General features: G+C 35.7%; 4 protein-coding genes across 7 annotated transcripts; all 4 read right to left on the bottom strand.

The window, feature by feature from the left end:
- Nucleotides 1-215: 215 nt before the first annotated feature.
- LOC112168465 (dihydroorotate dehydrogenase (quinone), mitochondrial) lies at nt 216-4,492 on the bottom strand. Its single transcript, XM_024305584.2, has 11 exons — nt 4,134-4,492; nt 3,831-3,910; nt 2,933-3,256; nt 2,478-2,733; nt 2,018-2,098; nt 1,824-1,931; nt 1,712-1,741; nt 1,087-1,224; nt 900-937; nt 684-783; nt 216-606 (listed from the first exon to the last, which is right to left on the bottom strand). Exons 1-11 carry the CDS (start codon nt 4,278-4,280, stop codon nt 532-534), a joined length of 1,377 nt encoding a protein of 458 aa, XP_024161352.1. The 5' UTR covers nt 4,281-4,492; the 3' UTR covers nt 216-531.
- Nucleotides 4,493-11,811: 7,319 nt separating this feature from the next.
- LOC112203030 (olee1-like protein) lies at nt 11,812-12,772 on the bottom strand. The gene is made up of 2 exons (XM_024344060.2): nt 12,526-12,772; nt 11,812-12,444 (listed from the first exon to the last, which is right to left on the bottom strand). Exons 1-2 carry the CDS (start codon nt 12,686-12,688, stop codon nt 12,098-12,100), a joined length of 510 nt encoding a protein of 169 aa, XP_024199828.1. The 5' UTR covers nt 12,689-12,772; the 3' UTR covers nt 11,812-12,097.
- Nucleotides 12,773-14,582: 1,810 nt separating this feature from the next.
- LOC112202546 (14-3-3-like protein D) lies at nt 14,583-18,459 on the bottom strand. The gene is made up of 7 exons (XM_024343555.2): nt 18,291-18,459; nt 17,664-17,970; nt 17,493-17,580; nt 16,683-16,792; nt 16,391-16,539; nt 15,002-15,057; nt 14,583-14,886 (listed from the first exon to the last, which is right to left on the bottom strand). The coding sequence occupies exons 1-7, from the start codon at nt 18,352-18,354 to the stop codon at nt 14,884-14,886; spliced, it is 777 nt and encodes a 258-aa protein (XP_024199323.1). The 5' UTR covers nt 18,355-18,459; the 3' UTR covers nt 14,583-14,883.
- A 1,198-nt stretch (nt 18,460-19,657) lies between these two features.
- LOC112202545 (putative lipase YDL109C) lies at nt 19,658-24,055 on the bottom strand. Of its 4 annotated transcripts, none has more exons than XM_024343552.2 (12): nt 23,723-24,055; nt 23,476-23,620; nt 23,084-23,151; nt 22,711-22,781; nt 22,343-22,585; nt 21,720-21,883; nt 21,579-21,634; nt 21,414-21,466; nt 21,051-21,219; nt 20,851-20,948; nt 20,653-20,767; nt 19,658-20,048 (listed from the first exon to the last, which is right to left on the bottom strand). In XM_024343552.2, the coding sequence occupies exons 1-11, from the start codon at nt 23,886-23,888 to the stop codon at nt 20,666-20,668; spliced, it is 1,335 nt and encodes a 444-aa protein (XP_024199320.1). In that variant the 5' UTR covers nt 23,889-24,055; the 3' UTR covers nt 19,658-20,048; nt 20,653-20,665. The 4 variants fall into 4 exon arrangements, with proteins under 4 accessions (XP_024199320.1, XP_040361501.1, XP_024199319.1 ...); XM_040505567.1 differs by having other exon boundaries at nt 20,657-20,767; XM_024343551.2 differs by lacking the exon at nt 19,658-20,048 and having other exon boundaries at nt 20,528-20,767.
- Nucleotides 24,056-24,270: the final 215 nt, after the last annotated feature.

Genomic DNA, 24,270 nt, shown 5'->3' with positions numbered 1-24,270 from the left:
AAGGATAGGATCTACTTTGAAAACTTAAGAAGGGAGATATGAATTACAAGCAACCTTCTTGGTTCTTGTCAGGAAAATCTGAAAATGTTAATGTTTTTTGACCAGAAAAACTAAGATGGTAATTTGCTATTGCACATACATCTAGGTAAAACCAGGGGAAATTGTTGTCTACAATTTGTTAACTTCTCGGCCATGATGTGTTAGCACGTCTCCACCAATAATAACTGGAGCTTTTGTTAGAGAAGCTTTTAATAATAGTAATATTCAGCAACAGATTTTTTGTTTCATTTGCTACAACTAAAATCAGCATTCATATTATAGTACAAAACTACAAACAAAGGAATGCCTCTTCAATTTACTCCGAAATGATCTCTTCTAATCTCTCAAACATTCCTGACTCCCTCGTTGATCCCAAAAGAAGGATGAGAAACAATTTAAAACCATAATTTACACCATGCTATGTGAAAATTTGCTTCCTTCCTAAAGCACATTCGGCCAACTCCTGAATTTAAGTGGGGCGAAAGGGGACTGTCATCTGCAATCTGCACCAACTGCTTCAACAACGGTTTTGAAGCCATCTCTTTCTAAGCATTCGGTCAATTCAGCCTAAAGAAAGAAGAGATGAGACTAAGCACATTTTGACATCAGAAGAAATTAAGGTTCATGTGAGCATCAGAAAATACCTTTATCTGGGGAACGAGAGCAGGCCCCCCATAGGCAAACGCTGTATAAAGCTGAACAAGAGTTGCTCCAGCTCGTATTTTTCGATAAGCATCCTCGCCGCTAAATCAATGGTGTAAACAGATAAAGATTAGTATATGAAAACTAAAGTACCACTAACCCCGAATAGAGATGTCACTGAAAAAAAAAATACTAATAAAGGAATGTTCTCATCTTACCTACTAATACCCCCACACCCTACTAAAGGAATCTTCCCCTGATTGATAACAGATAACAAGTCAAAAAGTTTTGAGCTCTGATTCATATATTCAAAATGAACCAAAAAGTGCAAAATCCCAAGTTCTATGTACACTCTACCTCAGTGTAAACATCATGAATAACAAGCTATACGAAAAGCCAACATACCCTTGTCAACAGGTACATATCCTTTAAGAGTCTGGTAGAGGTATCAAATAGTGGTTTCCCACTCAAGCCACCAGCTTCAGAAGCCACTGGGTTTCTACTAACAGACTCTGGTCTTGAAACAGTTGTGTTTGATATAATCTAGAAACAAATTAAACAAATTTTTAACTCGCAATAAACAAAATTTCAAGAATAAACCCCACATACTGAAATTATAAACTCATCAGTAACATATAGAATACCCTATAGTCATCATTTCACAGCATGGGATAACGTAGCCAATTTTTCCATCTTTCTCATAAGTTGAGTAATTGGCCATTCTTCTTAACATATGCCAAAGAAAAAGCTTTTTCCTTTTTCCCCCATTTCTCAGAAATCTCAAGGGGTGATCAAAGACAACGAATTCTTGAGATGTTAATCATAAAGTATCTATTATGCAGAGAAACTTTGATTTTAATAAACCACGCGTCAACAGCAACATCTAAGCAGTAAAGAAGTCTTTTATAATTTTATTACTTCACAGAGTTGGCAGCCTAACATTGCAAAAAGCAAGTAATATTCACATTTTGATAGAGCATATATGCCAAACAAGGATAGTCATTAAGTTTCTGTTTAAAAGGAAACATACCAATCCGTCCAAGCGAAGGGCAAGGGCCACCTATATCCATACAGAAGAAAACCATGAGAGCACCATCTTAAGGGGAAAAGAAGTAATCAATTTCAAGCATATATATACATACTGCAGCAATATCTTCGAGATCTTCTTTAGACAAATCTGGAGCAATTTTCACGAGCAATGGAGGAGGGCCCTCTTCACCCCATTGCATTTCATCACGAGCAGCTTGTACCTTCATAACAGAAAGTGTTACATTTTGCACTAGTTTTGTGAACAATGATATTGAACAAAAGGAGAACCATTCTTTGAGCTCCATACCTTCTTCACAAGGTCCTTTAACTGCTTTCTTCCTTGAAGCATACGTAACCCGGGGGTGTTGGGTGATGAAACATTAATCACCTACAAAGGGATAAGCAGATAAACAGTCAAATTAACACCACAAGATTAAACTCGAGAGGTATGGAGACACCAAAGTGCTGTTTCTGGATCATTACCAAAAAACTTGAATTGCATTCTTTTGGACATAATGAAAATCTGTAAATTTCTGACTACTTCAACAGCTTTTACCAAATTACTTCACGACTGTTGAAGGGTCACTTTTTTTGTTTTCTTTGTTTTCCCTAGACTTGATTGTATGGCAGAACATCCATGTTTTGACTTAGTAACCAAAATACATGTTCAAACTATTGGGAATAAACTTGTCTTTAGTTGCAAAGCAGCACAGTATCCCTAACCAGATAAATTACTATGCAAGATGAATCAGTAGAGAAGAACCTACCAAGTAATCGGCATACTGGGACAAGGAATGAACCCCTTGTACATAATCTGAAGCAGCATCTTCGCTTGTCTTATTTTTTCCAAGATTCACGCCCAGTATGCCAGGGCCAGATTTTCCTCCAGTTTTGGCTTCATCAGCTGACGAAGATGAAGTATTTGAAGTTTCATCCAACATCCTCTTACCATGCTGGATTCCCAACCGCTTTGCAACGGCAATAATTCCTTCACTATTAAAGCCGCAACGATTGATGATAGCTCTGCATACAAAATCAAGTAGATTGATAGCACATAAGTCAGAAAAAAAAAAGTTATTAGACGTCAAATTTTCAGAATCCAAAGAACATTCACCACCTTCCAAAAGTGAAGAGAAAATTTGTGTTCACGCATGCCATATCAGAACAACAGAATAAGATTAAAAAAAGAAGAAGAAGAAGAAGAAGAAACTAATGCGCTTACCCTTCGTCACGCAATCTGAAGATACGAGGCTTTGGATTACCCTCCTGTGGAACAGGGGTTACAGAGCCAATCTCTACAAAGCCAAATCCTAAACCAAGTAAGCCATCAACAGCCTCGGCATTCTTATCAAAGCCAGCAGCTAGACCTATAGGGTTTGAGAACTTCCTTCCCCAAACTTCTAGGCCTAAATTAGGTGGATCTGGTCTCTTCTCCCTAGGAACCCAACCACGTGCTGCGGCTGAGACTCCCAGTCTATGAGCAACCTCAGGATCCAGAAGAGCAAAGAACGGATTCACAAGTTTGGTAGCTGAGAATAGCCATCCACTTCAAAATTTTGATATATCCAAAAATTAGCAACATGTATAACTAAACTTAAACTTCAATATTTTATAACAGTTAGGCCATTGAACAAACTGATAAATCAGGCTTATATATTTTCTACAAAATAAACATAAATAAGTGCACACAGGCAAAACAACAGAAACCTCAAAACATAATGAAAATCCAGATTTTTCCATCTGATAAGTATCATTACATTATCTTTTTAAATAATCAATTTAGGTGTCTTGTTAAACCCTTAGAGGCTGCACACCACACTCTCACTGATAATAACATGCATTACAGGCTATTCTCTCTTAGCATCCGAGACATCTCAAAATCAAATTACGATTCCACAATCAAGCATATTACTCCCAATGTTTCTAGGTGGCAATGGAAGTTTTAACATTATTCACCAATCACCAACAAACTCACACCACTCGGTTCTCAAGTCATCAAAAGTTTTCCTTAATCAACATGGGTTATGCTCATACTTTGTAGTGAAATACATATAACTTTTAAAGTACTTTAATTGCAAACAAAAGCAGAGAAGTTGTAGTCAAAGACATAAAAGAGGTACCAGAAAGTTGCTTCATCTACAGTGCTTGCATAAGCTCCTCCAGCAATAACCAACCCCAAGGTGGCTGCAGTAAACAACCCCTAAACAGTTCAAAACAACCACAACCCACTTCAGAAACCAAACAACACACTCAACTCTTCCACCACCAAACAGCTTTTAAAAAAAAAAAAAAACAATGAAAAGGCACCACTTTGGCGAAATGGGTTTGCATGAAACTGGAACTAACAACATTCCAATCCGATGTGATCACAAAGACGCAGCCTTTACATAAAACACAAAGAGGGGCAATGAGAGAAAACATACCCTCTTGGAAAAATGAGGGATCTTTGGAATCTTTGGAGGGTTTTGTGCAGCAGAGGAGCAATGCCTGGCAGCTCCAATTGGAGCTGTGCATGCTGTTCTTCTCAGCACAAAGTCTCTCAGTAATTTTCTTGAAGCCCTTGCCGCCATGACTTGAAATACAGAGAGAGAAATCAGAAAGGTTGGTTTGGATGATTCGAATTCAGAGAGAGAGAGAGAGAGAGATGATTATTTTGGAAGGGACAGAAGAACGGAGGGGGGGTTCACGGCTGCTGGTGACGGCGGCTTATTGAAGGAGCGGTAAATAGCATAGAGATGGGTTTTGGCTTTTTTGGCGTATGGGCAACCGGGTTTTTAGATTTTTTTTTTGTTCCTTGTTCTTTTTCCTTTTTATATACATGAAAACAAAATTATTTATATACCTTGAAAAATAAGATTGAAAAAGAAGAATCTCAAAAAGGCAAAAAGTTTTCAATGAGAAAACATGAAATTGTAGACGTGGAATCTTCCTCTACATGTGTATTATGCTCCTAATATGACTTACATAAATTTTTTTTTTTTTAAACAAGTCAATATTGTGAAAATTCATCTTCAAAACAAGTCTAAAATTTCACCATTTCGGTCCAATAGTTCAAGAAAGAACTGTTTAATTTCATCAATATTATACAAGGATAATTCTTGAAGAAAATAAGTTAAGTTATAAACTAGATATCGTTTGATGACCTAAGTATATTGAGACAAAAATAATAGAGGGTTATATATCAAATCGCTAAATGTCTTTTTATTTGACTGTTCTTTTACGGTAATGAAATTTGTAAAAGAAAGTACAAAATTAACAATTTTGTTAGTATCACATGTTGAAGTAGGTCTCCAAATTTGAATAATGTACTAGAGATTTACTCTATACAAGTCTAGAGCATATATACATGTTCATCCATTAATCATATATATGATTATCTAAATAATCACGACTATTTACTCAAGTATGCATTAAATTTGACATTGTCAATACTTGATTTGTAAGAGAAACAAGTCAAGCTCACTCACGATCTTTCGTGGTTAGATGATTCCCAAATCCTATTACAATACTCAACTTAGCTCAACTGGTTTGTACATAAAGTCATAACTTACTTTCTCTGTATAAAGTAGTGGTACATGAAGTCGCTCTTGCGACGGTGCGATCAGTACATAAGCTTGCCTGGGCCGGGTGTGAGGTGGCTGACGTCTGTACTCTGTAGTACACTTCTGATAATTTGTTGCGAGTGCAAGTCATATTGATCGATCGAGATTACTTATACAATATTCCAATATGTACGTCATTTGCTTATTATTGGCACCTCCACACCCAAACACAATACAGATCAATTACCAGAAAGGCGGGCATCACATCTATGACCAGGCAAAGAAATCCGAATCTTTTTTTTTTTTTGGTTACATGGAGGCATTAAAGCCCAAAAAGAGAGGAAAAGAAACTACTACTACTCAGTCGAGGCTGTTACAACCATCCTGGGCCTCATTATGCCATCAATTTCATCCATCAAAACTTGATTCACAGAGGGAGGGTTTGTGTCTAGTCTGCAAACTCCTAATTCGTTGTCTAAGCTATGCTTCGCTATGATGTCTCCCACCATATATTTATTTCTCTATGAATATGCTTGATGGAACAGGGCTCAAAGTGATTCATCAAGGATCTGCAGTTCCATATCAGAGTCCTTCAAGAGTGTAAATCAATATCATTACTCTGAATAAGATTTATGAGAATAGCAGAATCAGATTCCACATCCAGATGCTTAATTTGCATATCAACTGCAATTCGAAGGCCAGTCACTAGGCCCCAAGCGGCCAAGCTTCAGCTTGCAAGATTTCACCATAACCAATATATATGCTGCATAAAACCCTTGCACCAAACACCCTCATTATTTCTAATAACTCCGCCAGCATCTATCTGGCCTTTATCATTCCTAGAACCATTCACATTAAGTTTAAAGTGGTCTCTGTTAGGTTTCTTCCAACCGATCATTTCCGAATCTATGCCATTATATTAATATCCTGCAATATTAGGTGATATATATAAAGTTCCGAATCACTTTTGCTCACAGTGGCCGGCCAAGGAACACAGAACCTTTTTCTTTATGGTTAGCCATCATGCATGGAATTATAATGAAGCTCAAACTCGACCAATTAATTGATTCTCCATAAAATAAAAATGGCATTGCTATCTGCAGCTAGTACACACGTCTCGCAGGGCACGAATCTACTGAAGTTACTTGACATGCAGCTAGCCAATTGATGTAAAAAACTCGGACTAATATCGTAGCATATATAAAATTACTTGAGCATAAGTTGAAAATTAGGGCTTAGCTCTTAGGATTTGAAAGAACTCAAAGTATTGTGTTGGATCTATACTCAACACCATAAGAAAAAAATAGGAAAAAGAAAATATATCATACTATTTTACATGCATATATAAGGAAATACTTCATTGATCCGCCATCTATTAAACCAATGTGGCAAAAAATTAATCTCATTTGAGAACAATACAAAAACTAAACCAACTTTCTAGTAAAACTATACCCTCCACCTGGAGCCTGCTGGCGGCATCAGCTTGGGAGCTGTGAGCAAATTTGAGGAGGGACACGAAGCAAACGGCAGAGGCAGCAAGCCTAGTAGAACTATGTTTTGTCATTATTGTTAATTAAACGTTTGCTTATTTTTCTTGTTTTGTTGAATATCAACCAAGAGGAGGACAAGATCGAGTGCATAGCTACATGCAGACTCTATATTAGGAAAAACTTACGTACTTTTTGGAAAATTATCTGTGGCCTCAATGAGGCCTAAGATTTGTGGCCTTAATCCTAGGTGTCATGTTATGTCACCTATACACATCACCTATTTCTTGAGTAAAAAGACTATCTTATCCTTCCAAAATCTAATTGCTCTAAATTATTTTAGTTTTCATCTAAAAATAAAATATATTATTTTGATTTTTTTTTTCTTTTTCTTTTTTTCGTTATATATATAATTATATATATATATATGTTTGTGAATATATATATATATAATTCGTCAAAAAAAAAATTATATACAAATATGTGTTTGTGTGTATAAATATATATATATATATAATTATATTATATATGTATATATATGTAATTCGTACATAAATTTATAAATGTATATTCGATGTAGAATTAATTTGGTATAAATATATATATATATATATATATATTAATGTCATAATTCTAACCCACAAATTTTTTAAAAAAAATTGATTAAAAAAAAAGTCAAATTTAAAATTGATTCCACAAAAATAGAATGAAAATATATTAATATCTTAATTATAACCCATCAAATTTGGTAAATTGAAGTGATATTCAACTCTTTTAATAAATGAATTTAATAAAATTAATGGAAGATTAGTTTACCTTACACTAACAAGTTAATTAGAAAAGTCAAAAATTAAATTGGATCCACAAAAATGGAAAGAAAATGTATTGAAATCGTAATTAAAACCTATGAAATCTGGTAATTGAAGAGGTAAGAAAATATCATTAATAAATTGAATTGATAAAATTCTAGATTCTATCATTTCAAAATTTCTCGATAATTTAATATTGTCGCATCCAAACGCAACATTAGGAAGTGTTCCTTAAAGGTCAAGTGAGACTTCATTAATACAACTGTTCGTTTACTTTTACATGAAAAAACAATCATAATGTTATTAATACTATGTAGAAATTCAATGAACAATAGGTGTATAACACAGCAATAATAAAAGAAAAAGTGCAATTAGGAAGGTGTAAAATAGAAGTCATCATCCACATTAACATTAAAATCAGCTAACATGTCTTACACGAACAAATAAGTAATAAGTAACTAATAATGAGCCAGTAAAGTTTACTGGGGACTTTTCCTTAATGACATATTTACACTGAAATAGAAATCATCATCCACACTGAAATTTAAAGTCAGCTAACATGTTTTACAGTAACAAATAAGTATTAAGTAGCTAATGATGAGCTAGTAGAGTTCACTGGAGACCTTTACCTAATGGCATATTCACACTTAAATAGAAGCCATCATCTACTGAAACTGAAAGAGCTAACATGTCTTGCACGAACAAGTAAGTATTAAGTAGTCAATGATGAGCTGGTCAAGTTTACTGAGGATCTTTTTCTAATGGCATAATTACACTAAAATAGAAGTCATCATCCACATTGTCTTACAGTAACAAATAAGTACTAAGTAGCCAATAATGAGCTAGTAAAGTTCACTAGGGACCTTTTCCTAATGACATAATTATTACACTAAAATAGAAGTCATCATCCATACTGAAATTTAAAGTAAGCTAGCATGTCTTACACGAACAATAAGTACTAAGTAGCTAATAATGAGCCAGTAAAGTTTACTGGAGACCTTTCCCGAATGACATATTCACACAAAAATAGAAGTCATCATCCATTGAAACTTAAAATAAGCTAGTGTGTCTTGCACGAACAAGTAAGTACTAAGTAGCCAATAGTAAAGTTCAACAGGGAATCTTTCCCTAATAACATATTCACACTAAAATTGAAGCCATATATCATTCACGTTGAAATTGAAAGTCAGCTAAGTACTAACATGTCTTATACTAACAAAAAAGTACTAAGTAGCTAATAATGAACAAGTAGAGTTCACTGGGAACTTTTTTCTAATGACATATTTACGCTAAAATAGAAGCTATCATTCACATTTAAAAATCATTATTGTCTATTGAAAAATTTGGGATTAACAAAACAAGTATACTTTCAAAAATTAATTTCCTCATGTGCAATGTATTGTATTCCATATTAAGGAATTTCTTTTCAGATATCAACTTCCAAATCAATTTATATATCTAGGTTTTCAATCACCAGATTTTATGAGTTAAAATTACGATTTAAATACATTTTCTTTCCATTTTTGTGAATCCAATTTAATTTTTAACTTTTCAAATTAACTTATTAATGTAAGGTAACTAATCTTCCATTAATTTTATTAAATTTATTTATTAAAAGATTTAAATATTACTTCAATTTACCAGATTTTATGGATTATAATTACGATATTAATATCACACCACATTAATTCTCCATCGAAAATATATGAATTTTTTGGACGAATTATATATATATATATATATATATATATATATATATATACCAATACTTTTTTTTGAATATGTATGATGAAAAAAAATCCAAAATAATGAAAAAGAAAGAAAGGAAAAAAAACCAAACAATATTTTTTTTAGAAGAAAGTTAAAATAATTTAGAACCATTATATATTCAACAACACACACACACACACACACACACACATATATATATATATATATATATTTTTTTTTTTGACGAATTATAGATAAATATATATATATATATATATTCACAAAAATATATAAATATAAATTTTTTTAGACGAATTATATATATATAATAAAAAAAATGTATCTTTTCTAGAAGAAAGCTAAAATAATTTAGAGCCATTAGATTTTGAAAGGATAAGATAGTCTTTTTATTCAAGAATGACATGACATGATTTGACAAATTAGTGAGGTGTATAGGTGATATGACTTGACACCTAGGATTGAGACCACAAATCTTAGGCCTCATTGAGGCCCTATATCATTGCCCTTTGGGGATTTGCTTTGTGCTAGCTTTTGTTTTTTATGACCCGTTATCCAGACCTTAAATATTGATCCGTGTCCTACAGTATATTTAGCATCCAAACAATGATTTGATATTTCAGGACCCATATTTTCCATAAAAACACCCATTTTTATTTTTCCCAAGATCTTCTACATGCATTAATGTTGTTATAAACTTATATAAGTCAGTCTTATCTTTTTCTTTTTCTTTTTTAAATAAAGGGGTTTGGAACTCAGTCAGGCTAGGGGGCTCATCCCCACGCCCATATTATTATTATTTAAATTTTGCCGCATCGGGGGGGGGGGGGGGGGGGGGGGGGGGTACGTAATACCTATATCTTGAGCATGCATAATTACGTTACAATTGTCTTCATAAAGGACATCCTATAAACTCATGTAAGTCAGTCTTATCTTCTTTTGAGCTGTAAGAAATACTTTTAAGTCGGAAAAAAAAAAATCAAAAATTCACAAAAAAGATTGGAACATAGAAATGATTTTCAGTGTTGATCGAGGTGTCTTCTAGAAGTCTTGGATCAACTTCGAGAACCTTATGCAGCGAAATTAGAGAAATGAGTTTTAGTATGATCATGGCATCCGATCGACTAGTGTATCTGTTCAGTTACCTGCTTCAATCTCTCCAAGATTCATTGGATACAGCGTACAGGTGCCAATTCAGGAAAATATTATGAACAATTCTTAGGTTCACCCCTAGGGTGAATGAGCATATTCACCCAATTGTCGATTAACGCATAATAACTTTATAATTTTCTAATCCAACCATTCATGTTGTATAACTTAATACAAAGATTAGCTTTGTGAAAAATCAATCAAATTGAAGACCTTTCAGTTATTATTGATGAAGTGGTGTTAGCTCAGTGGTTAGAGCACCCACTACCTAATGACAAAGTCATGGGTTCGAGTCACCATGGGCGTAAGAGTGAAATCCTTTGATCCTCTTTAAAGAAAGAAAAAAAAAAAAAAACCTTTCAGTTATTCATTTCTATGAAATACATGGACGGTTCATCATAATGGTAGCAAGTGTTGTTAGAACCATCCATTTGTTTGATTCAATTAGATAATTAAACGATTTCTGATTCGATTGATTTTTTACAGAGATGATCTTTAAAGACTAATTTAAGATGTGGACCGTTGGATTATAAATTTATTAAATAAAAGTATGTTGATCAACAATAGAAGTGATTATGCTCATTCACACCCCTGAATCCCTGATATAAGGGTGGTCGTGTTGACACGGTTTGCAAAGAAGGTTTCCACGGGTTCATAAACCTTCGCTTCACGGCGGTTTAAGAAGCTCATGAAACTTTCAAACTTTGTGTACTATCGGTCAAGAAGCCTGATCAGTTATTGTTGCTGGAGCACTTTCACATATCCTTTCTCCAGTATCACCTTTATAGTCCTAAAATAGAAGATGAACCTGAAGAAGCTCCTAAGTCTATTCTCTCCCATTGGTGGCTGAAACAACGGCCAGTTCATTTTGGCGTCAAAACTAGAGATGCATAACCACTTTAATTATCATGGATTTTTCTGAAAATCTAAATGATTAGTCATATCTTTCATTTTATTCTCATACTCAAAGGACGGAGCTACAAGCTTCATAATTCGGCAGAACATCTAGGTTAGTTAGGGATGCTCAACAAATTGGTACGAACAAGTAACAAGGCACATGCCTGTGGCAAATCTCTTGATAATGAGCTTATTATCATTTCTTCAGAAGAATATAATCCGAAGTGTGTAAATGACACATAAATCACATGGAGCTTAAATCTGCAACAAGGTGATTCTAGAATCTATATATGATGATCTATGCATTAGAACAGAGAGCGGAATCCAAAATGTCATTACTATTGGAGTAAATGAACTTCCAAATTTCACCTTGGTTGGAGCATTTCCAGATTTTAGGTGTGGATTCTTTAAACTTTTTCCAACACTTGAGTAATGTAAATCAATATAAACTTGATTTACTGTACAGAGTTTAAAATCGCGATCATCTGCTAGTACCAAATGCATGTATAAATTAAACCATCAATTATCGGAACCAGACCAACTAATATATGTAAAAAGGAGTACTACTCAACTAGTACTATAGCTCATAAGCCACACAGAAGGCTTAGCCAGGCCGGTGTATGAAGTATGAACACTGAAAAGAAAAAATTCCCTGAACTACTACTGCATAATGAAATGAATAGGGAAATTATATGAACGCATTTATTGAATACAACTCGAACTTAGAGGGAAGATTTCTATTTCATAATGTAAGAAATGATCGACTGATAACAACTTATTCGATGTTGCCATCCGGGGTGAGTCCAAGCTCCTTGAGCACCTCAGGGCACTCAGGAGCAGCTTCCTTCTTCATGAAGCCAAGAGGGTTCGGAATGCGCACCGGTCCGGCAATTCCATTGTGTTTTGTGAGACTAATCCTCGCGCTGGTTTGTTGGTGTAAGTCGTGGTTAATCTCGTTGCAGTCCTCGTTGGGGCTGCTCACCAGGACGACCTCGCAATCCTCCTCCTCATGGTCACTATCCACTTCAATTGAGTACCTTCCTTGCTCGTTGGTCTCGGCCTCCTTGCTGTATGTTATGCTACCACTTTCGCGGTCCTTGCATTCCAACTTCACCTTTGCACCTGCCATCGAGAATGGTTGCTTGCATTGTAAGAAACTGAAGATATATTTGCTTGATTAATTTAAGCTTAATGTATACCAACCTTGTATAAGCTCGCTGATTCTGGTGATGAACTGGATGCGGCAGCTGTCACAAAAGACTACGCCTTCAACCTGGAGTGTTGTCTTGTCTTCGCTGTAAGCGTTGTTGATGAAGGACAGGAAGCAAAGGGCTGAAGCAAGGATGATAATACTAGACTTGGCCATTGTTAAATAATTACTGCTGGTTTAAAATTGCTTGGAGATCAAATCAATCAGAGGATCGAGGACTATATATTAGAGAAAGAAGGGTTCCTTTTTATAAGGGAGAAGACTACGTAGATTGTGGAATATTTGTTTTGGATTTCTGTTAGTAGTTACTAGTCTGAGGTTCCCATCTTCATACCTTCTTGTTATGTTCAAGACCTCACTATATCTATCGTAATTTTCTTACTTGTTTATATGTGGCTGAGACAATTATTTTGACTCGCTCTTTTGCTCCTTAAGTCACGATCTGCCTTAGAAAGTGTTAATGAGTAGAAAGGATTCGACTCCTCTAAAGTGAGGATTGCTTGAAGTTAGTAAATTTCATAAAATCTTAACCCTTTAGGTAATCTAATGGTTACAAGAGTCCACATCATCTTTTTATACCCTAAACCATTTAACGTTGCCGTTAATCTAACATTTTTGGTTTTTCCCGTAAACATAACAGCCTCCTCTCATGATTTGGGAAGTTTGATCGATCCTTTGTGAACTAGGGATCCAACCCCCAACTATTCTCATTTCTTCCTATCTTCCCCAAGATCAGATTTCAATTGTAATTTCAATTGCATCATGAATTTTAGGTTTTTCAGTTTTGAAATCTAGAGGCTTTCACGTGAAGACACTTTTTCAGTATTGGGGTGAATAGCAAAGGAGTTTCAACTGTCTTATTCAGTATTCAAAGAAACTGCAGAGAGTAAATAGCTGACTAGGGAATCTCCAACCTCTGCTCTTTGATGAATGGTTGCTTTATTACTCATCCAAGTTTGTTTATGGCCTTTTCAATTCTCATCGTTTATTTAATCATTGGTGAGTAAGTATTAATCATAAGCCATAAGAAACCCTCAACCATTTTAGCCTAGAGAAGAGTATAAACTGAATATAGAGGCAATATTACCTGATTTGATTTACATTCTCGTAACCTTGAATGTTTTCCATTGGAAAAATAGATAGAGCGAAACAGAAATGAATAGACGTGATGGAGTTAACGACGGTTTGCGGACAATACCAGTTAAAATTACATTAGCTGATTTGGCCACTTTAATAACCATTGGATTAATTAAATGATTAAGATTTTATGAAATTTATATAACTTCACACAATTTTCACTTTAGAGGAGCCAAATCCGAGTAGAAACTACTCATTTATTTCTAAGTCACAATCTGACTTAGAAAAGTGACTATAGACAACAGGTTTAAATATACAGGAAAAGAAGTTTCGAGTAGAAACTACTATTGGCACTCTGAACTACGGAAGAAATCATTATATACACTCCAAATTTCTTTATTTAAATTTTTTCTAGACTCACGAAATCAATAAAGAAGATCAAAGATTGAGAAGAATTAGAGGAAGACCGTAAAGATAAATGCTATGAACCACCAGAAATATAATCATGATATGAGATATATTTCTGCAAGAACACAAGCACAAATATGTTCTCCTATTAGGTCTTGTAAATTTTCTTTGTTTGAGTTTGAACATTTAAAAACTTGCAAGTTTCATTAAAAAGTTTTTATCAACACGGTATCTTAATTTTTTTACACCTGCACTCCCATGGCATCTCTCAATGTGTCAATCCACGCAAAACTCCATTTCTATTCAAAATTTTCATATTCGTTTAATCTAACCATTGGACCACTAGAGCCCTTATTTCATTTCAGGGATCAACAACCATTTTCTAATCACAGTTACTGGTGACCTAGTGCGAAAATAACTGACATGAGTTTCTTATGATCTAATATTTCCTGGGAAGTTTCCTTGGGCAAACAAGGTAGTTAATTGGGTGGATTCTTGATGTTCTATTAAATATTGGTATCATGCCTTGTGAAAAAAGAGGGATAAAAGAAGGGGGCAGCCTAAATGAACAACACCACAGTGCCACACATTCAGCAGATAACCAACTCCAAGTCTCCAACTAAATGGAGTCTCACATCCTCAACAAATAAAAGGATGATATGTGGAAGAAAAACCTTTACATTAGGTCAACAACATGGAAGGAGAACTCAGGGTTGCAAATGCTACAGTGACAGGTCAAACTACAAATGCCAAATGATACTAGAATCAAGTTTGTAAAAATCAGAAATAAAAGCAGCCTACGAGTAGACCCTGCAAGTTTTCTTCATCCATAAAGTACACAAGTCCTACCCATGGTCCATGCCGAGTCACTGCCCAAAGAAAAAAGGAAAAAAGAATGTCAAAAACCCTCTAAATATGACAAAAATGATTGCTAGATATGGCTGTAAATGAAAGAACAAAATGGTGGCTAGATAGGCAATCTACCTCTGCATCTTCACCTCCAGTTTTTGCAGAGCTGTCTGCCTTCTGCCCTTCTTCAACTGCAGCAGAATAATAAATGAATGAATTATGCAGATATCAACTCGTTAAGAAAATTTGGAGACAGGGAGAGCAGGAGCGGGAGATAGAGTCAATGGCAAGGGTAATTTGGAACAAAGTTCAACACAACCGAAGATATAAGAACAAAAGCATGATCGAACTACACAGTTCCAGACACATCTTGACAATAATATCAGACTATTTGCAGTGAACCCAAACAATATCCCAACCCCTTAATGCCACATGCATAATCTGCACTAATCCCATATACAGTGATTCCACCTCATATATGTTCCAGAATTCAGGATTACAAAGAAATTCTTTAAATAAACCTATGGCTAATAAAAAAAGATCATGTCAACCCATTAATATCAAATTCGTCCACATAATTGGCCAAATTTCTATCATACGAGGCTATTAGGAATCAAAGCACTCTGTATCTTTAACAACTCGATGTGATCTAATCAGAATGTTTATTGAAGGTCTTACTGGATCAAGCTGGGAAAGAAAAGAGACAAACCTAATAACCAATTCACATCCTTGCTACATAAAAAACAAACAATTTTGATTCTAAGTTCTACTTCTATCTATAATTACTCTTTACTTTTTAATTCTGCAACTATAATTCTTTTCTGTGCTACATAAAAACCTTATGGACAATCTTTTGGTAATCTTTTCAATTTCTAGAAGTATCTTTTGAGTTTCCTCGGATAAAGTATCAAGAATCATCTTATAGTTTGAAACCACTATCAAAATTATGTGTTGTACATAACCACGTTACATGTATGAGAAAACAAAAGACTTATATTGGTTAACTCTTCTACTGTTTCTGAACTAGGTGATACAGGCTGGAAACCCCGAGAGTATGAAAATAAACAATAATGCATACAAATGACTACTACTATTTGGGCCATCGAAATTTGCAAAAATCCAAATAGGCTGGTGTCATTTAATTGAAGACAACTACCATTATTAGGACATGTAACTACACCATACCAGTGCAACAAAAGATATGAAGTGAAATTTAGAAGCTATAAGTAACGGGATTACTCAACGAAATATGACTTTAATAGATAGGAACACATCAGACAACCATTACTCCATCTAATAAATTGTCAAAAGACACTCCCAAATTTGAAGTCACTAATAAACATCCAAGACTTGAAACAAGATACAACAAGTCCTTACTAATGCATCCGCATGAAATGACATTAATCCAGAAAGCCACCATCCTCAAGATAAAAGAAAATAAGATAAAATCCAACTTGAGAGAAACTCTACCAATACAAATGCAGAAGGTAGCATAATCTTTCTCTTATAATAACTTATAATTACCTCCATCCTCCGGAATGTCAGAGGTCCACAATGTGAGGTTGTCCCTCAAGAGTTGCATGATTAAGGTGCTGTCCTTGTATGACTCCTCACTCAAAGTATCCAGCTCGGAGATAGCTTCATCAAAGGCTTGCTTTGCAAGATGACAGGCTCTGGTAAAAGTTACCAATGTACAACCAAGTAAATTTCTTTTCTTCTACTTTTGCTTTCCGTCAACAAACAAAACATTACATTACATAAACTAGTTAAAAAGAAAAATATATAGCAGGAATATTGGTCACAATGAAACGCATACCTTTCAGGAGAATTCAAGATTTCATAGTAAAAGACAGAGAAGTTCAAGGCCAATCCCAGCCTGATGGGATGTGTGGGAGGTAAATCAGTCTCTGCTTTGCTAGAAGCTGCCTGGAAATAGATAAACAGAGAGACAGTTTGAGTGACAAATCAATTACTTGTGCATTTGGACCGCGATCTAAAAAACAGTAATGACAGTTTATGTATAGGAGGAGAAAATCAGTATAGCCATTTCAAATGCCCTCCACACTTTCTGATATGCCCACATTGAAAATATAAATATTAAGTGTCATATGTATATCCTAATCAAGGCAAACAGCCTGAAGGAAAACAAGAAATATCAGGGACCTAGATGGGATCCCGCACTCAAGGATTCATTAGTGGACTGCTTTGGCCAACAATAATAACTTTCAAAATGCACATACACACTACAGCACAATCACTAAACAGTTACGAATACCTACATACACAGGCCAAGTCTTGCAATGTAGAACTTAACCTAAGACTACACCCCAGCCCTCCAGAACTTGAAACGCCCGATCAAATCTAGGATGTGATTGTCCACTATGATAAAATCATCATATAAAGTAAAAAGAATCTGACCAATATCTTCAACACAACCTGGTGTTAGATAGTACCAACATTAGCTTTAGCTAACTATAGTTAGTTTTGGATAATATAAATCAGATATAAGTTTCTACTCTTTCCTGTTCAAGCAACCAAGAGTTCATCTTTTTGATATCTTTCTTTATCCTAGTCTCCTTTGACAAACAAACAACAGATAAACCAAATTATACATTTTCCAGCATACCTGATAAGCCTTCATTGACTGATCAGCAACCTCCTTCCTGTCATCACCAGTCTTAAACTCAGCCAAGTAGCGATAGTAATCTCCTTTCCTGCAGTCACAGAAAACAAATCACTCAAAACCCCAATCCACACACCAAAACCCCAAACAAAACCTTCTTGAAACCACACTCACATTTTGTAGAAGAACACAGTGGACTCGAAAGCCGAGCAAGACGGAAGGAGATGCTCATCAATAACCCTCATGATGTCACTGCAAATGCTGGAGAGCTCAGTCTCCACCTTGTTCCTGTACTCCTTGATACGGCTCACATTCTGCTCATTCCCTTTGCTCTCCTCCTTCTGCTCAATCGACGACAGTATCCTCCACGAAGCCCTCCGTGCTCCGATCACGTTCTTGTACCCCACAGACAGTAGATTCCGCTCCTCGATAGTCAACTCCACGTCAAGCTTCGCCACTTTCGTCATCGCCTCCACCATTTCTGCCACAAATCCAAAAGATAAAGTAAAAACACAACTTCAAAACCTCAAACCCTAACCCTAGCCTAGATTTCGCTCTAAAAATGCTCAAAAACTAAGAAATCAAATGCCTAGATCTCGATTCTCCTGCCTAACACTGTTCTTAGACCAGATTCTCATCACAAAAATCACAAAAATAAATATAAATAAAATAAATTCCAAAGCCAATTCACAGTCCGTTAAGCTCTCTGCTCTCGTTGATTTCCTCACTAAACCAAACAGATTTCACAAAAAAAAAAAAAAAAAAAAAAAACTGAGTGAGAGTGAGAGAGAAGAAGAGAACCGTCGTAGCGCTCGGCTTGCTCGGCGAGCTTGGCGGTGTAGACGTGGTTCTCTCTCTCGGCCATGGTCGATCTCAGTCACTCTGAAACTTAATTTTTGGTTATCTCTGTGAGCGCTGTCTCTCTCTCTCTCTCTCTCTTTTTCTCTACCTTCTTTCTCTTTTGTAAAAAGGTCTGGAGAAACTGTTTGGTATGAATGAGGTTGGGTGAGGAATGGGACCCAATTCCATTATGCCACGACGGGGGCCAGGGCTCCGGTTTATGTCTACGCCACGCGCCTTTTGGCGCGTGAGAGGTCATATTCGTTGAAAAGGGGAAGCGCGTGTATCGCACGAAGAGGAGAAGGATTTGTGGCGGGGTAGGAAATTGGAGGTTGGGGATTAAAGGTAGATGATACCCTTGAGGCCTTGACCATAGAAAGAATGAGCTAAATGATAACATTTTTTTTTAAAGACAAATTTTAGCCGTAGACGTATCCCTGATCTATTGTAATTGTGTAAAGAAAGTGTTTTTTTTTTTTTTTTTGTTACATGAATGCAGTTGAATTTTCAGTAATTTAGAATTTTGTTAGTATTTGACGTTTAATCCCTTTCGTATACAATCTGTTTAGTTTTAATTGGAATGAAGAATTTTGTTAGTGTTTGACGTTTAATCCCTTTCGTATACAACCTGTTTAGTTTTAATTGGAATGAATGTTGATTTTATGCCCCGCCTGATACGGTTTAACACGCGATGATACTTGATTGATTAGGTTTGAATTTTGAAACATAATGTTACAATTTAAAGTATTGACATCTTTTGAGACTGTAGTTTTGCGAGAACAATACCTTATTATTCATGTGACTTTTTTGACCACTGTGTTTGTTGGACTTACCTTTATGTTGAATTTTCTAAAGATAAACTTACGTTCATACAATTTCTAACGTACCTGAAAAAGAAGTGTGAATGCACAACATTATCACTTTACTTTTCGAGTTAATAGTTTTTTTTTTTGAAAGGGTTCGAGTTAATAGTTAACAAGGCCATGTTCACAAAACACAAATCACTTTTACAATGTGCTTGATCTTCTCGGTTGGCGGCCGGCATATCACAGTCACAAATCGTAGTCTTCCGAGTGTGGAAAGAGATTGTATTCTTCTTCAAATCAGGGAGGGGTAACCCGTTTCCTATATAATCTAGGAAAGAACAACGTGATCAACGAAATTAATTGAATTAAAATTCCCAAGATATTGAAAATATTTGATAAAATGTCGATCAGATCCAACTCATATTCATTTCATTAAAACCAACATCCAGCAGATCAAATACATAACCATCCAATTAAACAAATTTCATATTGTTAACAACTAGCTAGCCCTGGAGGGAGGGATTGATTCAGTAAAATGTTGTCATGAATTGTGGGATCATCATCCGGCTGGTCATCAAAATGCTGGAAAACCAGAAGAATAAAAGCAATGAAAATAAAAGCAGAAACAACGAGGACAAGATACAAGTTACTATATGATGAGAAATAGGCCTCGCATTCGATGGTCTCCAAAGGATTGGTATTGGTATGCTGTGCAGATTGCCCATTAACCAAAGGAAACCTGTGATCCAATTCACATTTGAACTCCAACTCCTCTTTCGATTACATGGTATTCCTAGGAGGCGATACCGAGAAATAGAGCTGGGCAACCATATTATCATCTGTAATAGCAGCAACTACTCCTTCACTATCAACCTTTGAAACATCTAGGCCGTCCACTGGTGCAGGATGATAGCTAGAAATCATGCATGAAATTTGGTTCATATATACATGCCAAAAATAGCATGATCTCATTCTATAAATCGACCAAAAATCTTAATGCATTTAATCAAAGCTCACGAACGGTGAAGTCCTCGGTGTATAAGCCCCTGGTTTTGTTTATAATGTGTAGTGATATATTAACAACTGACTCTGTCAGTAATTAAATCCACTAGTATGGGTCTGAGACATTGGAACCCTTCCAACTTCAGGGTATGGAACTGGAGAGCAGAGTCACGAATGAAACCTAAATTATTGGTACATATTGGTGCTAAACTAATAAGACCGACTTGAAACCCACAACATTCATTTATGTGCTTGATCTTTCTGCTATAACTTCTGTGCAGAATATCCCGCTCATGCATGTCTGTTTTTGTGTGGTTACACCTTTCATTTCAAACATTCGAGTATGAAAACCCATGCACCTGACTACTCTATCAACGTCTTCCCCACAAATCAAGGTTATATGAGCGAACAATGCGGTAGGTAAAAGGATGTACAATAGTGACTAACAACATGTTTCATTGATTGATCTCATAATCTCAGGTTTTTCTACATGTTATCACTATCAGTGCACTTACATACAGATTATAGCTATAAGCTGGCAGTCAATGTGGAGGATTCTTGTTGCTTTAGAGTGTCAGCAACGTGTGCAACCACTCCAGCACCAGCATTGTGAAGCCATTCATTTTTTACCTGGATTTACAAAGAGAAATCCATTTAGTCAGAATGGAGAGATGAGGCAAATCCCATGAAGAAAGATTGATTCAGAACAGTACATGAATGTTGTTGTGGGCGAAGAATGGCCAAGGTGCAGAATGAAAGCTGACATCAACTTTTTTCCATCCCAACTGTTGTAAGCCTCGTATCATTTCATCTGTTCACAATACTAAGCAAATTTTTACCCAATGCCAAGTAAAGGATTGCATTCCATCTATGTCATCATATCTTGAATATCTGCCGGCACTTATGTACATACCTTCAACAATTTCATGATATTCCAAGGTGTTCTGTTGGTTGGGTTTACTTTGGGCTGCCTCCTTCGCCTTAGCTGCTTCAGGAGGAAAATGGGGGCCGTCAGAGGAAACTGGGGGACAATACTCTACATCTACAACATGCTTGTAGCCAACCAAAGACCGGCGAGGAGGCTGCAAATAATGTTAAAAACATCAGATTGATGCATAAAATTGAAGGGTAGACTCGGTATTTGAATTAATCAAAAGCTAAAATATTTAGCTTGAGAAACATGACGGCCATGATTCCTTAAACAAATTATACTAGTTTTGGAAATAGATAGCACAACTTTACAGAAGTGACAAACTATGATTATATCAACAATCACCTTAAAAATTTCTGTCTCTCTCCTTATGGATGATGTACGCCAACCAACCATATCTGTATAATGTTAAAGAAACTGGTATAGAAAAGAGAGACTAATGAATTGAAATTTGAAAGTTTAGGCATTCATATAATTCTGCAACAAAATGAATGATAAACATGAGGATACGATCATAAGATACATTAGCATAAAGAATCCGAGATCTAAACAATCCCAATGCAGATCTGCAAAATGAAACATCAGAACCATAATATAACTTTGCCAGAAAAAGAAATGCCTAAAGTAATTAATATAAAATGCTCAACTTACACAAAATTTCCATCTTCACAATCAGATGCCATTCTCAAAAGAAGCGGTGGTTTTTCAGGTTTACCATCAGTGAGGAACAGCTGACTACCAGTTCGACCAACAACAATAGGAGCAATTGGCGCAGCCAGCTTTTCTAACAATGGTACACCTAAAAGAAATGGAAGCTGAAGAAAAAAGACAATTAAAAAATTCAAATTTAGTATGTGAAGGTTAGGTTCAAGTAGTCCCAGATACAGGACATAAACAGCTACCATAATAAAGCATGACAGAAGTGAAGATATTTAGTTAAAAATGCATTTCTATCTTCGTTTTTTTACATTCGAAGTCTCAGTATCAGTACTATGTTTAATTGTTCTCTCGATAATGTGAAATATCTGACTAACATTGTGAACAGTCCCCTAATGGATGCCCTCCAACAACTCTTGATTGTTGCACAATTAAATAACAGTGTTAACATCCTTTATCAGCAAAGTTAATCCATCTACTCATCCCTTACTAAGTTCCCTAGGTATACGGGTGTTTGTTCCAAGTCAGAATGACTTTGGAAAAAAGTAATACACCTTAGCAGAGTCCAGAATGGCATCTTACTATAGGGTAAATGTAGTTAATGAAAATAAAATTACCTGCTTTTTCCCCCTTACCCCAAGATGTGGGGTTGCCAATGTTACAAAATTGATTGGCTCCAAACCGGCAATCTTTCCTCGTCTCAAAGAGTGTGTTGCTTTTGAATTTACAAGAGGTGAATTGGGAATATCATTGGGTCTGTAAAGAACAGATATTGCGTATCTTGCAAACAAGCCCCCTAGAGAATGGGCTAAGAATGAGATTTTCTTCAGGCTATCAGTCTTTTGCACAACTTGCATGACCTGTTAATCAAAATATTCCAAGGTTATGCAAGTACGGATATTATTTCTCAACAAGCCACAGGTAACATGATTTATAATCAAAGAGTAAACTTTACAAATAGTGGCTTGTAGATTTCAAAACTCACTTCATCTGCCAGTCTCTTTCCAGCTCCATCAATCCCGGCAAAAGTTTTTGTGTACGTGTTGCATGAACTTGCTGAAATACAGTACATGTGATGTTAAAACTACCATATTAAAGAATAACAGCCAATGTTAAATTCATGCATTTGAAGACCAGGTAAGGTTATAAAGCAATCTTATAAGCTAAGATACAAGAGCTTTTCAGTCCAGATTTCTCATTGTCCTGCTTAATCTGACAGCTCTCAACCCCACCACTACCTTTTTTTGACTGATACTCTGTTTCTTACTATTCTTCTAACTTATTAATTCTACATATTTAAAACTATCATAAGCTGAAAGCAAAGTTCCACATAGTTGAAGTAAGTGAGATCAATTCACCATAGATTAAGAAGCTTCTGCCTAGACGCTTCCGTAATTCTGCTTCCACGTATGTCCAATCACTCGGGCTGCATTACTAAGAATCAGTTAACTTGATATCAATTCAGGGGAGAAAGCCAAAGAAATGCATAATCACGGATAAACAAAACCAAAGCAACAGCAATCATGCAATCCTTCAACTTATATAAATCCGAAAATTTAAACCAAGACTAACAAAATCAAACGACTCGAAGATAATCACTATCACAATTATATGCATATATTTCCAACAAACAAGACTCATCTCACTCAAGGTTTGCACATATTAGCCTCTATCTAACATTATTTCGAGATAATTTCCACTCATATAACAATTTTACAAATCTCTTTTGAGGAGTTGGAAGAAGACATACCTAGCCAATATGCCATGAACAAGTACGAGAAGATGATCAGGCTTCTTCTCCGCACTCGCAACACCTCTGGAGGAAGAAGCAAAATTCCCCTGACTGGTCATAGCGTGAGCTCTGAGTCCTTGGTTCCTCCAGCAATTATACGCCCCTGAAAACTCAAAATCAAAATCAAAACCTCAACAATTCAATCTCCTTATTTCTAAAATCAAGCAAATTTCTCAGGCAATTAACAAAATCGTACTCAATTTACCAGAAGAGAAGGCCAAATACGAAGAAGAGCAACACGACGACGAAGGCGAAGAAGACGACGACGGCGACGAACCTAGAGCTCCTCCTCCTCCATTCCGTCGATTACTGCTGCTACTGAATCTGGGCGAGTAACCACAGCGCGCGTGGATTAGAGGAGCGGAGGCCATTTATATAGGTTGCAGGTGGAAGAAGAAGAAGAAGAAGAAGATAGAGAGAGAGATCCTAATTTCTCGGTTGAATCAAAGAAGGCGAGGTCAGCATCGACGCCATACTCTTAGTTATCATCTTTGCTTTTCTGACGAGCAATCACCATAAGCAAAGCCCCCATGTCTAATGTCTTCTTCCTCAGTCACATAGGTAATTTTCTACCCTCTCTTTTTACTTTTTTTTTTTTTTTGAGAAGAAAATAGTCACTGTAATTTATCAGCAATTTAGATGAATATATCAGTTTTTAGTACACCAGACAGCCATTTTGGCACGTCCTCAAATTAAACACGGTTCTCTTTTTAATTTTTTTGATAATTCACATGGCCGGTAGTTAATTACATG

The sequence above is a fragment of the Rosa chinensis genome, chromosome 5, assembly GCF_002994745.2.
Source record: "Rosa chinensis cultivar Old Blush chromosome 5, RchiOBHm-V2, whole genome shotgun sequence".
Taxonomy (NCBI): domain Eukaryota; kingdom Viridiplantae; phylum Streptophyta; class Magnoliopsida; order Rosales; family Rosaceae; genus Rosa; species Rosa chinensis.
The sequence above is the reverse complement of the archived record's forward strand: the minus strand, read 5'-3'. Positions and strand labels throughout refer to the sequence as shown.

Coding starts and splice junctions, on each gene's coding strand:
- LOC112202545 (XM_024343552.2), bottom strand. CDS start 23,888: ATGGCCTCCGCTCCTCTAATCCACGCGCGCTGTGGTTACTCGCCCAGA. Junction 21,467..21,578: donor TGCTAATGTATCTTATGATC/GTATCCTCATGT, acceptor AACATTATACAG/ATATGGTTGGTTGGCGTACA. Junction 20,949..21,050: donor ATATCATGAAATTGTTGAAG/GTATGTACATAA, acceptor TATTGTGAACAG/ATGAAATGATACGAGGCTTA.
- LOC112203030 (XM_024344060.2), bottom strand. CDS start 12,688: ATGGCCAAGTCTAGTATTATCATCCTTGCTTCAGCCCTTTGCTTCCTG. Junction 12,445..12,525: donor AATCAGCGAGCTTATACAAG/GTTGGTATACAT, acceptor TCTCGATGGCAG/GTGCAAAGGTGAAGTTGGAA.
- LOC112168465 (XM_024305584.2), bottom strand. CDS start 4,280: ATGGCGGCAAGGGCTTCAAGAAAATTACTGAGAGACTTTGTGCTGAGA. Junction 3,257..3,830: donor GTAGATGAAGCAACTTTCTG/GTACCTCTTTTA, acceptor AAAATTTTGAAG/TGGATGGCTATTCTCAGCTA. Junction 2,099..2,477: donor CCCAGTATGCCGATTACTTG/GTAGGTTCTTCT, acceptor ATCCCTTTGTAG/GTGATTAATGTTTCATCACC.
- LOC112202546 (XM_024343555.2), bottom strand. CDS start 18,354: ATGGCCGAGAGAGAGAACCACGTCTACACCGCCAAGCTCGCCGAGCAA. Junction 17,971..18,290: donor GCAAGCCGAGCGCTACGACG/GTTCTCTTCTTC, acceptor GATTTGTGGCAG/AAATGGTGGAGGCGATGACG. Junction 15,058..16,390: donor TGACATTCCGGAGGATGGAG/GTAATTATAAGT, acceptor ATTCTGCTGCAG/TTGAAGAAGGGCAGAAGGCA.